This window comes from Nilaparvata lugens, chromosome 2 (genome assembly GCF_014356525.2).
Source record: "Nilaparvata lugens isolate BPH chromosome 2, ASM1435652v1, whole genome shotgun sequence".
NCBI classification, from domain to species: domain Eukaryota; kingdom Metazoa; phylum Arthropoda; class Insecta; order Hemiptera; family Delphacidae; genus Nilaparvata; species Nilaparvata lugens.
Genome location: NC_052505.1, coordinates 47,723,770 through 47,737,057, shown reverse-complemented (window position 1 = coordinate 47,737,057; position 13,288 = coordinate 47,723,770). Strand labels below are relative to the sequence as shown.

The window sequence follows — 13,288 nt, the reverse complement described above, 5'->3', positions numbered from 1 at the left end:
GTGTTCACTTTGGAAGAATCTTACGAATTTTGTTCAGATATAACTGAATAGCACTGAATCTCCACTCATGACAAACGTGAATATCAGATTGCACGTAGAATAGGAGTTCAAGTTTAGGAATCCAAGTCAACGGGAACTAATCAATGAACTATAAGGATTGACATGAAAAAACTACGAGCTTTCGAATTTTCTATTCATGTCATAAGCTCAATCATAATTGATGATATTACATATTATTTACATTACATACTACGTAATTATCTTGATTAATTTACAGCAACATTTGTAGCATTCAAGATGAACATTGTTATATAATTTATTTGTGGTACATAATTTCATGGTTCAAAAAATTATGATGTCAACAAAGATGCATGCATGTTTTTCTATGACTTCATACCTAACAATGTTAAACCCAACAATTTCAGTGTTTAAATCATGATTTCGACTTGACTCATTAGTATTTCTGTCTGGAATAGGTAGAACACACATTCGAGAAACGATCCAGATTTGAAGAACTATGTGAACATAAATTTGTTTCTGCGGCAAGCGTACGAAGCAATCCCGCGGTGGAAGAGTTATTACCAGATAGAGAAATTTGGTGTCTGATTATAAACCGTAACTGGTTGGCGGTCGGAAACCATGATACCATTTCACAAACTGCAGTAAGTCAACACACACGTCGCGTTGCGTTGCGTTGTAGTGGAGTAGTGGAGGCAACTTATCGCGGTAATCAACACTGGCTCAGCTCGTTACAGAGTGCTGTCACACTGTGCGACGATATATCATCAACTAAAACAGGCGATTAATAATAATGAACCCATTGCTTTTCAAATCTCACATCCACGCTCATGTGTTTTATCTCTAGCTTGGTGTCAGGCGCTTTCACTTTGAGCTGCTGCTCACATAGAATGAATAATTATTGTAAGGAGCCACTGTTGGATGATTTGATATTTCAATGAGGATCCTCATCATAGATTGATGACTTTCTCACCTTTGAAAAGCTCTCTCACTTTTTCTGCTTACAAGCTCAGAAACCAACTTGCCTGATTCATATGAAGTTCATTAGGCTGTTTCAAAGTACTTCATTATGTGCAGCATGAATAATAATAATGTACATACTGTAATTGAATGAAGGTCAAGGAATCAATTATCAGAAATCATACCGCAATGTGGTCTGAATGCATACAACAATAACTTCAATATTTATCATTCAAACATCGTGTATTTATATTTATACGGTACGTTATAGAAGTTTCATCCATTGTAGATATATGCATTTATTTTTTTTTTTAATGTATTATGAATTCAATATATTATGTCGGTTTCACACGTTTGCCAAATGCGTACAAATGACGACGAGCGCGAAAGTGTGGATGGCTACCGCTTGTCTTCACTCCGCACGTATGTATACAGCGAACCGCTTGGCAAACGACTTGGCGAGAGTGTGGTGTAGGCATCATACAATCAAAATCAACATCATCATCATCCATCATGGACTAGGCTTGTAAAGCCTGCTCCGGTGTCTACCTCTTCCTCGGTCTTCGGATGTCTCTCTTTCCATCCAACTGCAACTTCCAATCTTGTAGTGGAAGACGCGTCGGTGACATACGACTTTAATCTATATTGTTATTTTCCTTGTTATGTTCTTTTAACATAGGTAAGGAAAGTATTGCTTTCCAAAAAAATTCAGGTACCTCAATTTCTGAATTTTGATACGTTTCAAGGTCCCCTGAGTCAAAAAAGTGGTTTTTGGGTATTGGTCTAAATGTGTGTATGTGTGTTGGTGTGTTTGTGAGGAGGGTCATACGGGGGTGAATTGTACGCAAGCAAAACATGAAACGGGGTGCCGTTACTAAACGTGTGCATCCACTCAAAACGTCTTCTAGGACTGCTCTGAAGCTAAATCACCATTTTACACACTTTTTTAAAAATTCACCCCGTTTCGCATCTAGGGTTCACATACTTAAGCTTAGAAAGAAATCGACCAGATCTCCGCACTCTCCACTTCACATGAAAATTACTAATTTCTATTCAAAAACATAATTATTTGAAAACCTTGTACCTCTCATACAAGATGATATGTGATATGTTCTCAGCAAAAATAACTAAGGGAGGAAAGCTAGAATGCTCTAAAATTCAAAGCAACATGGCTATTTTACATTGGGCTTTAAGGGTGATTTACATTTTACATTTTAGAGGGTCTTTTAAATTGTCAAGTACACTGTACATTTCAATATAAAAGTTTTCAAATTATGAAAACACTTACTTGATCGTTGTATAAGCTATAAAGAATGAGAATGGAATTCTCACGGTTTCAGATGTTTCACTTGATTGTAATAAACTCATTCATTCAGAAACTAAACCTCTAATGATTTCTCACCACCAGTTCTCGAAAGCTCTCACAAAGTTCTAATATCACTGATCCATTACATTTCTTATTGAATTATTCAATCAATTTACAATCATCATAGATTCAATTATACAAGTACAAGTATTGTCTTCTGAATTACTTTCTCTTAAGGTTTCTAAATGATACATGAATTTTTCAATTGATGGGAAATTAAAAGTAGGCCTAAGTAAAAATTTCTCCACTTGGAAAAACTTATTATTGCAACTTATTGTGCACATATTATTGCAAACCGCATTTCAGAAGCAAAGATGTGATCTTCAATAACTGAAAACCAGTACAGTAATTTTATTGGAATTCCACGCTTTTATTACTACGAAGCCTTGTGATAAGTTGCTGAATATTGCTCCCATTACAGATTTTCTGAAAGGTGACGTGATAAAAATTCGCTGACATCAAAGCTGATCTTATCACTTTCTGTGTTAATTGATTACTATAAACCATCTTATAGTAATAAAGATGTAGTAATAAGATATCGTCAACCTATCTTATTTGATTGAATTTTAATTCGCAGTTTTATGGGTAAAATAGTACATTCTATAAGTTTATCTGCAATAACTTGAAACTCTGCGGTTAAAGGGAGATTTTCCGAGGTCGAGGGAAATTTCATCTTTCCCTTAGTAGAACGAGGGTGATGTAAGCCTGATCGATACGCGCACACGCGAATAGTAAGTGACCGGGCTTGCGAAGTACGGGACTTAGCAATGCCAGAACTAGTTCATTGTGCACCCAGTCATGACAAGGGTCACACTTGGACAAGCACTGCTTTGGAACCATCAACATCAACGTGTATCGCAGGTGATAATTAGCAGGTGAACATATTAGCAGGTGCAAACCACGTATCATCTAACCAATTCACCTCGGTGTACAAGAGGAGTTCCTATCTCTTGACCTCAGCACAATTTCCCAAAAACTTTGATTATACATATCGAAACGAACTATTCAAATTTTTGTTATCAGTGTAAGGTTAGCCAATCAACGAGCATTTCAGTGATACACGTGTGTAATTCATTCAAGAATTTCATTCCAGAACTTAGATGTTATCGATTTTCTCACCAGCATTAGGTCTACTGCCCCAGTTATTATCACAACACACAACATAACCTATAAGTATCTTTGTGAGAGACTACTGTGTGGAAACTACGTAAGGTTCTGTAATTGTGAACGTTATCACATTATTTTAGAAGAGAGTTTTTCTCAAAACTTCAAAATTATTCAATTGAATATATTGCGACAAACAAACTGGGAAAATCACATGGAATTCGAATGACTCTTACTTGACAACAATCACGTTAGCGATTCTTTGATAAAAAAATTTAACTAGAAATTAATATCTGAAACACCATTTTCCCAAGCAATATGAGCGAATAATTTGATCTTTCTTAAAATAATATATTTTCAACCTAAATCGTTTATGAAACACAATATAATATTATTGATAATTTCCTTGAAATATTGTAGAAGAATCTCGTCTGTGAATATAAACAATTTTGTTTCGGACTCTCGAACTTCGCCGTTATCAAAGTCAGAGACGTTCTAGTGCTATCGAAGACATTTCCACTAATCATGAAGAAAAACAAAGGTGTGAGACGCGACCACGTAAAGGAGGCATGCAGAAGACTGGGGCTCGTCCTCAAATCATCTAGAAAACTTGGTGTGAAGGAGGCGGATCTTGGAAGCTTGCCAGCTGTGGCGAAACTGTGCGCCGAGCCAAGAAGGGGCGCTTGGACGCTGACGATAGTCGGACTCCTCGTGTTCACCGTCTTCTTCATCGCTCTCTGCACCGACCTCCCTTCCTCCTTCAGCTGTCCTGGCAATTCATCCTCAGTGAGTAATCTTGCATCAATCATTATTTCACAAAAGCCCATTTAAAAAATATATACATGAGACTCTCGTCTGTAAGCACTGTTGCATCTTACGAAAAACATTATATTTTATTGAAAAGATACAATGTGTAACACGAAAACACAGATTTGTGTATTGAAATTCATCAATATGGAAACAGAAATAAGGATCACATTGCAAGAAATAATGCCCTACGATAAAAATTGAATTGATTTCAATTATTAGCCAATGCAAATGCATAGATTACACACACACACACATCGAGTTTTGTTCGAAAGGTATTTTACCGTACTTATAAATTATTCTATTAAACAGATGATGTTTGTCAAGTTCTGTTTAATCTGATAGAATTCATAAGGACGGCAAAATATCGTACGAGCAAAAATCAATGTGTGTGTGCGGGGCTTTACTTGTGCATTATGAGCGGGTGAGTGGAGAACGTACTTATCAATTAACGTGTTCATTTATTGGGATCTCTGTTCTATTTTATTAAGGTTCAATATTATTTATTCGGAGGAAGACGTGTGGAATGTTATGGAAGCTATGATGATAGTCTTGTGAGCTAAATCAAGATTATGAAAATTCATTAAATCTTTATAATTATCATTCCATAATTCTTATTCAATACTGATTGATTGATTTTCAAGGGACAAATTCGACTTTGCACCACTTTCAAGTTATGAATGATCATAAGAAAGATAATTCCATAACATTTCAATTTAAATTTCAAAGTTTTCTACTTGCAACAAATAAATTTGAAATTTCAATCTCTCTACAGAGAGACATTTATGAGAATTTCTTGACATAATCTGTAGCCTAAGCCGTAATTTTTTCTTGTTATAATGATCATGTCAAATGGATGATTTGAGAAAAAAATAATACCTTATCAATTCCATTATTGAAAATAATACAGATATGTACTGATTTTGAGCCGTAAATGCGTTTAATAATAGTGACAAATAACTTATTGTGAATTATATTGTATACTTTCCTACTAGTCCAGGCAATGAATGCTCAAAAATCTGGTGTGGTACACTCACACAACTTTCCTTGCTCATTGAACTGAAAGCCTCATTCTTAAAGGGAAGAATAATTTAGGGGAATAACATAATGACGATTGGCGGTAACAATTATTTGAAATTACGATCAGACTACTGTAGATGTGTATATATAATTGTTTTCAGAGTACTTTTTTCTTTGTGTAAATTATGAAATTCGATGATTTTTCAAAAGTCGTCAAAACAGCTGTTCTACAGATGAAATATCTCGACTATGTGTTCTTTTTATAAACTGCTCTACCTACCTACCTCATGCACGAGAGGGAGTTTACAATGTCCATTTCTCAAGGATGAGGTGGACCCCATTAGTTTCCCAGGAAAAAGACTCCAGCCAGTTGAAAGAGCTGATAAATAAGTATAAAGGGTATGAATTTGAAATCAATCGGTCAAGTCATTTTTGAAAAAATCGTGAAAAACATGATTTTTAGTAACTATCCGCAATTTTTCTCAAGAATATTACGGAGCTCCTGCAATTTTCCCAGAAATTAGACTCATGTCAGTTGATAGGGCTCATAAATTGCTATCCAAGGTTATAGAGGGAAAAGTTGGGAAGACAGTTTTGTTAAGGGTAGTAAGGAGGTAAACATATCAAAAGTCCCCACCCCTACCACCTGTGCTAAGCGGGTGGGGGTGGTCTTGAGGTACCATTTTTGGTTTATCTCAAAAAACACAAAAACCATGTATCTTAAGGACTTGACTGTCATATAACAAATTAAAGCTCACATAATTTACTACATTATTCTTTCCACAAATTTGTTTGTATCTCCTCCAGTTTTCGAGATATCCGCTCTTGAAGGTGTGACATTTTTAAAAAATAAACACATTTGCCACCAATTTTTTTTTCTATTTTTGCTCGTATAACTTTTTAAAAATCAATGGGAAGAATCCATGCCGATTAAGAGCTTATAGAGCATTAAACTCTCTTCAATTTGATGTATAATTTCACTATTTTACGAATTTCCCTACTCCTTTTGCAGCAGATTTAGTGTTGAGTGTGAAATTTTTGACTTTGCAGCCTTGTTGAGACTAGTTAGGAGGAGAAAATATCAGAAGTCCCAATTCCTAACTCATGTGCTAAGGAGATGATGGTGGTTTAGAAGTTGCATTTTTCTCATTATATGATCGTGGAAGCAAAACGCTGAAAAATTCAACTTCTAAACCACCATCATCCCCTTAGCACATGAGTTAGGAATGGGGACTTTTGATATTTTCTCCTCCTAACTAGTCTCAACAAGGCTGCAAAGTCAAAAACTTTGTTCAAAACGTTCCCTTCAAATCCTTTGTTAATAGCTCTATTGTTGCAAAAATAGAGATTTCATACTCAACACTAAATCTGCTGCAAAAGGAGTAGGGAAATTCGTTAAAGTGTGAAATTATACATCTAATTTAAGAGAGTTTAATGCTCTATAAGCTCATAATCAGCATGGATTTTTTCCATTGATTTTTAAAAAGTTATACGAGCAAAAATAGAAAAAAATTGGTGGCAAATGTGTTTATTTTTCAAAAATGTCACACCTTCAAGAGCGGATATCTCGAAAACTGGAGGAGATACAAACAAATTTGACAAAAGAATAATGCAGTAAATTATGTGAGCTTTAATTTGTTATATGACAGTCAAGTCCTTAAGAGACATTGTTTTTGAGTTTTTTTGAGATAAACCAAAAAATTGTACCTTAAGACCACCCCACCCGCTTAGAACAGGGGGTAGGGGTGGGGACTCTTGATATGTTTACCTCCTTACTACCTACCCTTAACAAAACTGTCTCACCAACTTTTCCCTCTATAACCTTTCCTTGACTGTACTATACGTCAATTATGCGAAATGCTACACATATGCAAAGATTTTGTTGGCTGGACTATTCAAAGTCTTTTATCATTTTATGGAAAACTAGCAAGGCACCCGTGCTTCGCTACGGGAATTAAAAGATAAAATTATTTCTGTGAAACATTTATAATCTACATCCTACCAAAATTGTTATAATCGTTTTTGAGATTAGGCCACAACTTGGCATGAAAATTATTAAGTCAAATAATTAATTGATGTTTTGGAAGTGCTCTTTAGAAGAGTAGTCTAATTGCAGCAATTTTTGTAGGATATGGGGCCGGGCTCAAGAGTCGCCCTCGACATTATTCATTGGCAATTAATATTTCCAGTTGACAATTATCAAATTAGCAGTGATCATGTTATTGTTGCTTTGGCAATTGAAGATTAAATTCCAAATTAGGTTGATTCGGAATTTGATGACTCTGGTATCCATGGATCTCTTGCTTATTCTGGAATTTTTGACATAGCCTGTCGCTTAGTATTCGTTTCACTTATCCAAAAGTGTAAAAGCAGCCAATCCACTGATTCTTTCTTCCATGGAAGTCCATTCATACATAAGAGTCCATTCATAATAGTATAACATTTATTGTGGCTGATTTCACATGTCCTAAACTCTACAATAATAAATATTGAAGTTGGATCATTTTAATGTGAATTTGCATAAATCTGAATGGAGTTTATTCAATTGCTTTGATTATTGACTACCATTATATGATTTCTTTCTTTGATCTTAGCTTGAAACCAAAAGCTTAGGGATGAAAATTTGGATGTCAACTAACATGTAACTCAATTTAATTTCTATCTAAATTGGCAACTTTAGAATTTACTTGTGATCTATCAATATCAATAGGTTTGTCTTGTGTTGTAATAACATCATGAAAGGAAATAGGAGCAGCTGATGGAATATTATGATTTTTTTCGATTTAGTTTTTAGCTGATTTTGAAACATGAAAATATCAGGCCCAGTAGCACAAAAGCATGTTCAATTTCAATCAGGATTAAATTTCATGAGAATTAATCAGAGCAGGGTTTTTTTTGAAAAAAGGCTTCTCTGATTGGTTCTCGTGGTATTTAGTCCGGATTATGAATTAACAGACAGTGCAACTGTCTCCTACAAGGCCATGGCTGCGTAGAAACATAGAGCAACAGAGGAACCAATACAACAGAAGCTGAAGAAATTAGTCGCTTCTATCACCTCACAATGAACATTACATCCAACTACCATATGTTTGGAGAGATCGTTTTTAAATTTCTTTTGATATCATCCGGTTATTTCCTGAACCTATTCTTCCAGATGTTCCATGAATACTTCAATGTTTTAAAATAAGGTCGCCAAATTTGGTAACTCAGCTACAGCTATTATAATGTTTTTTATTTGCTCACACTTTCTTACGTTTTCAACAGACTATGAAAAACTTTTTTCCTGATTAGCTGCTACTTGAGAGACCAATAATCCTTTCTCTTGGTAGTTCAACGAATTTTCCCAGAGTTGAGACCTGTTCCAAAATAATGTTTTCCTGATTTAATCAGAATCGTTAGAGCCGATTTCGAGATCCGGCCGACATACATACACAACCACAAACACACATATTCAAACAGAAATTGCTTTCTTAGTATAATTGACTTCAATGATTATGATTACATTCAATGAGAGCGTATTTCACATAATAATAACAGCTGGCATCAAAAGCAGAGATGTCAAACATGATTGAAATTGAAACAGTAGCGATCATCAACATTATTTCCTTCATCTGATCTAGAGTAACCAGATTATAGTAAGATTCACATCAATGTATCAGCATTGTTTGAAAGGGTAGCATTGATGCTATTAATGAGGAATACTGACATCAACGAACTGTTATACATATTCTCCTATATGTTTATCGAAAGCTACCTTATATTTTCTTTGGTAAAACAATCAATGTTTGGGAATCGATTCATGGGAAAAGCGCCTTAGGCTAGCTTCACACGCTTTCGGTTTCATTTGATTCGGTTCGTTTTCGGTTCGTTAGCTTCACACGCTTTCGGTTTCATTTGATTCGGTTCGTTTTCGGTTCGGTTCGGTTCGTTACCGAAAACGAATGAGGCTTTCATACATGTCAGGTTTTAATTCGTACGGTTCTAATTAGGTATTTTCTTCTCAAACACAGCTGTGTTTGGATTTTCACAGCTCATGCTGGTATATTCAAATATAACAGCTGGTGCTAAATTGTAAGATGTTATTTCTTGAACAAAAAAAAATTAAAGTTAATCAAAAATTGTGAATTATTTGAATAGTTTCTTTTTGATTATGGTATGTTAATTTTGGATATTCAAAGAGATTATTTTTTAAATCGAAAATTTGTTCCTTGTTTTGACACATGGTACATAAACTTCATCTCTTGCCTCAATTGATGAAATCATGTAATATTCGTGGAAAATAAAAAAAATGAAAATTCTCCTTAATTTTTAATTCATATCTTTCATATTTTTTCAGCAAACTATCCATTAAAAAAAAAATGTTTCCGTGAACAGAAATGAATCGACCATATGATTTTGACTTGGAAAATTTTGAAACAGATAATCACGATATCAGGTTAAAATAAAAACAAAAAAAGGCAAGCGTGTGTAAAAGACTTTGTTTTTTCCTGTTTTCCTAGCAACGAATTCGAATATAATGAAACCTATCCGTGTCGAGGGGGCGTTCGGTGCTATGCAGTTGCTATTCGGTACCAAATTCGAACCGAATCATCGTTTCACACTTATCAGAATTTGCCGAAAACGAAACGAACCGAACCGAACCGAAAGTGTGTGAAAGTAGCCTCTCGCTAGCAACGAATTGAAACCTGAAGGAATTTATTAGAGTCAAGTGGGCGTTCGGTTCTATGCGGTTTCTATTCGGTACCGAATTCAAACTGAATTACTGTTTCACACTTATCGGAATTTGCCGAAAACGAAACGAACCGAACCGAACCGGAAGTGTGTGAAAGTAGCCTCTCGCTAGCAACGAATTGAAACCTGATGGAATTTATTAGAGTAAAGTGGGCGTTCGGTTCTATGCGGTTTCTATTCGGTACCGAATTCAAACCGAATTACCGTTTCACACTTATCGGAATTTGCCGAAAACGAACCGAAAACGAAACGAACCGAATGAATGTGAAACTAGCCTTACTTCTATGCAATATATTTTCACATTAGGAAAAGCAACAACAGCTATTTGGCCGTTTTAATAAATAACCCCTTTCTTTCGCCCAAGTTAAATTTTGGCCGAATTTCCTCATTCTTTACAAACAGATTCCACAACGGACACTTCCGAAGTTTTTAAAATACCCCTTTAAGCAGTTTTCGCGATCTGTCGGATATACAAACAAAATTAGTCTTGATAGAATAGGATCAATTGATAGAAGCAACTCCCGTCTAAAAGGTTTGTTTTATGAAAAATAAAAAGTATCTTTACTCCCAGGAATAGCTCTGATTGGAGCAGCAGTGCCCAATCAATTTGTTCTCGATGAATGCATTTTAATTAATTCTTCAACTTGGTGCCAACCTAATGAAATAATCTCAACTTGATGCCAACCTGACAAAATATCAATTGGTCGCCAGTTATCAACTGTTTCGATTAGGTACTCTCTCTAGATTATAGTTCTATAGTAACATATGATATGGACATTGCAATTATAATTAAGAGATTGGGAGAAGAAGAATATACATGCTAAAAGACGAACTTTAAACCCTTAAAAACCACCCTTGGAGTTGAAATATCGTCAAAAGATTTCTTAGTGAGCACCTAGGACGTATAAGGAAGCTATATTTTAAGTTTTGTTGCAATCCATCCAGTAGTTTTCCAGAAATCGTGATCAGTGAGTCAGTGAGATAAGAATTTTATAAGTATAGATGTTTACTTTCCTTGCACTATTATTATTACCATGGGTAAGGAAAGTAATGCTTTCCGAAAAAAATTAAGATACCCCAATTCTTAAATTTCTATACGTTTCAAGGTCCCCTGAGTCCAAAAAAGTGGTTTTTGGGTATTCGTCTGTATGTGTGTGTGTGTGTGTGTGTGTGTGTGTGTGGTGTGTGTGTGTGTGTGTGTGTGTGTGTGTGTGTGTGTGTTGTGTGTGTGTGTGTGTGTGTGGTGTGTGTGTGTGGTGTGTGTGTGTGTGTGTGTGTGTGTGTGTGTGTGTGTGTGTGTGTGTGTTGTGTGTGTGTGTGTGTGTGTGTGTGTGTGTGTGTGTGTGTGTGTGTGTGGTGTGGTGTGTGTGTGTGTGTGTGTGTGTGGTGTGGTGTGTGTGTGGTGTGTGTGTGGTGTGTGTGTGTGTGGTGTGTGGTGTGTGTGTGTGTGTGTGTGTGTGTGTTTGTGCTTGAAATTTGGAACGTAAGGTCTTTACAATATAAGAATCCGACACGAACAATTTCGATCAAATGCGATTCAAGATGGCGGCTAAAATGGCGAAAATGTTTTTCGCGATTTTCTCGGAAACGGCTCCAACGATTTTGATCAAATTCATACCTAGAATAGTCATCGATAATCTCTATCAACTGTCACAAGTCCCATATCTGTAAAAATTTCAGGAGCTCCGCCCCATCTATGCAAAGTTTGATTTTAGATTCTCAATTATCGGGCTTCAGATACAATTGAAACAAAAACATTTCAGTGCAAGAGATTGAGCATGAGAATCTCTACAATTAATGTTCAGTAACATTTTCACCTAAAATTAAAAAATAAGCTCGAAATTCGAGAAAATGTGATTATCCAATTGCAAACTGTTGGCAACTGTTGATTCTTTAAAAATGATTCACTATGAAGAGATAGCAGACCTCGTGTGTCTCCAGCGTTATTGCCCTGTCACCAGCTGGCTCAGATCTTTGAATAGTAGACTTGAGATGCGCGGGAACACTAGCGTCAGGTGATCAATTTTCATAACGGCAAGGAAAGTTGTGTGAGTGCGGGGCTTTACTTGTGCATTATGAGCGGGTGAGTGGAGAACGTACTTATCAATTAACGTGTTCATTTATTGGGATCTCTGTTCTATTTTATTAAGGTTCAATATTATTTATTCGGAGGAAGACGTGTGGAATGTTATGGAAGCTATGATGATAGTCTAGTGAGCTAAATCAAGATTATGAAAATTCATGAAATCTTTATAATTATCATTCCATAATTCTTATTCAATACTGATTGATTAATTTTCAAGGGACAAATTCGACTTTGCACCACTTTCAAGTTATGAATGATCATAAGAAAGATAATTCCATAACATTTCAATTTAAATTTCAAAGTTTTCTACTTGCAACAAATAAATATGAAATTTCAATCTCTCTACAGAGAGACATTTATGAGAATTTATGAGAATGAGAGCTCCGCCCCATCTATGCAAAGTTTGATTTTAGATTCTCAATTATCGGGCTTCAGATACAATTGAAACAAAAAAAAAATCAGTGCAAGAGATTGAGCATGAGAATCTCTACAATTAATGTTCAGTAACATTTTCACCTAAAATTAAAAAATAAGCTCGAAATTCGAGAAAATGTGATTATCCAATTGCAAACTGTTGGCAACTGTTGATTCTTTAAAAATGATTCACTATGAAGAGATAGCAGACCTCGTGTGTCTCCAGCGTTATTGCCCTGTCACCAGCTGGCTCAGATCTTTGAATAGTAGACTTGAGATGCGCGGGAACACTAGCGTCAGGTGATCAATTTTCATAACGGCAAGGAAAGTTGTGTGAGTGCGCCACACCAGAGTTTTGATCTCTATACCGTATTATTGTGGAGCAGAATATATGGGGAAATTCATTTATGGCCTAATCTTTGGATCATTATATTATTCCATGTTGAAGCATATCTTGTCTTGACTCTACAAAATGCTCAACTCATCGGTAATTCTATAAGGTAAAATGAATCAATAATGTATGAGTGAGTAATGCTGAAAAATCAGCGTTCATTTGCTTCTGATTTTTCGTATCGATAATATTCGTCATTCCCATCGTTATATGCTCAAAAGCGATGTAGAAGTGTAGTAGGATCAATTCATACCAGGGAGAATATCATTGATTGTTTTTATCGGATGCTTATTTGTGTTTATGTCAACTTGATGCCTCTTTCAAATGAACAATGATGGATGGTAGTTGGTAAACTCATCATTACATTCAATTTAAAATGATAAAGATTGCC

The 13,288-nt window shown here is 35.5% G+C and overlaps 1 protein-coding gene across 1 annotated transcript in view; it reads left to right on the top strand.

The window, feature by feature from the left end:
• The first annotated feature begins 3,045 nt into the window (after window positions 1–3,045).
• Window positions 3,046–13,288, top strand: part of LOC111057029 — a 51,383-nt gene continuing 41,140 nt past the window's right edge. Inside the window, exon 1 of the mRNA XM_022344450.2 lies at window positions 3,046–4,234. Within this exon, the coding sequence (XP_022200142.1) occupies window positions 3,974–4,234 (261 nt within the window). The 5' untranslated portion in view covers window positions 3,046–3,973. The remainder of the gene's footprint in view (window positions 4,235–13,288) is intronic.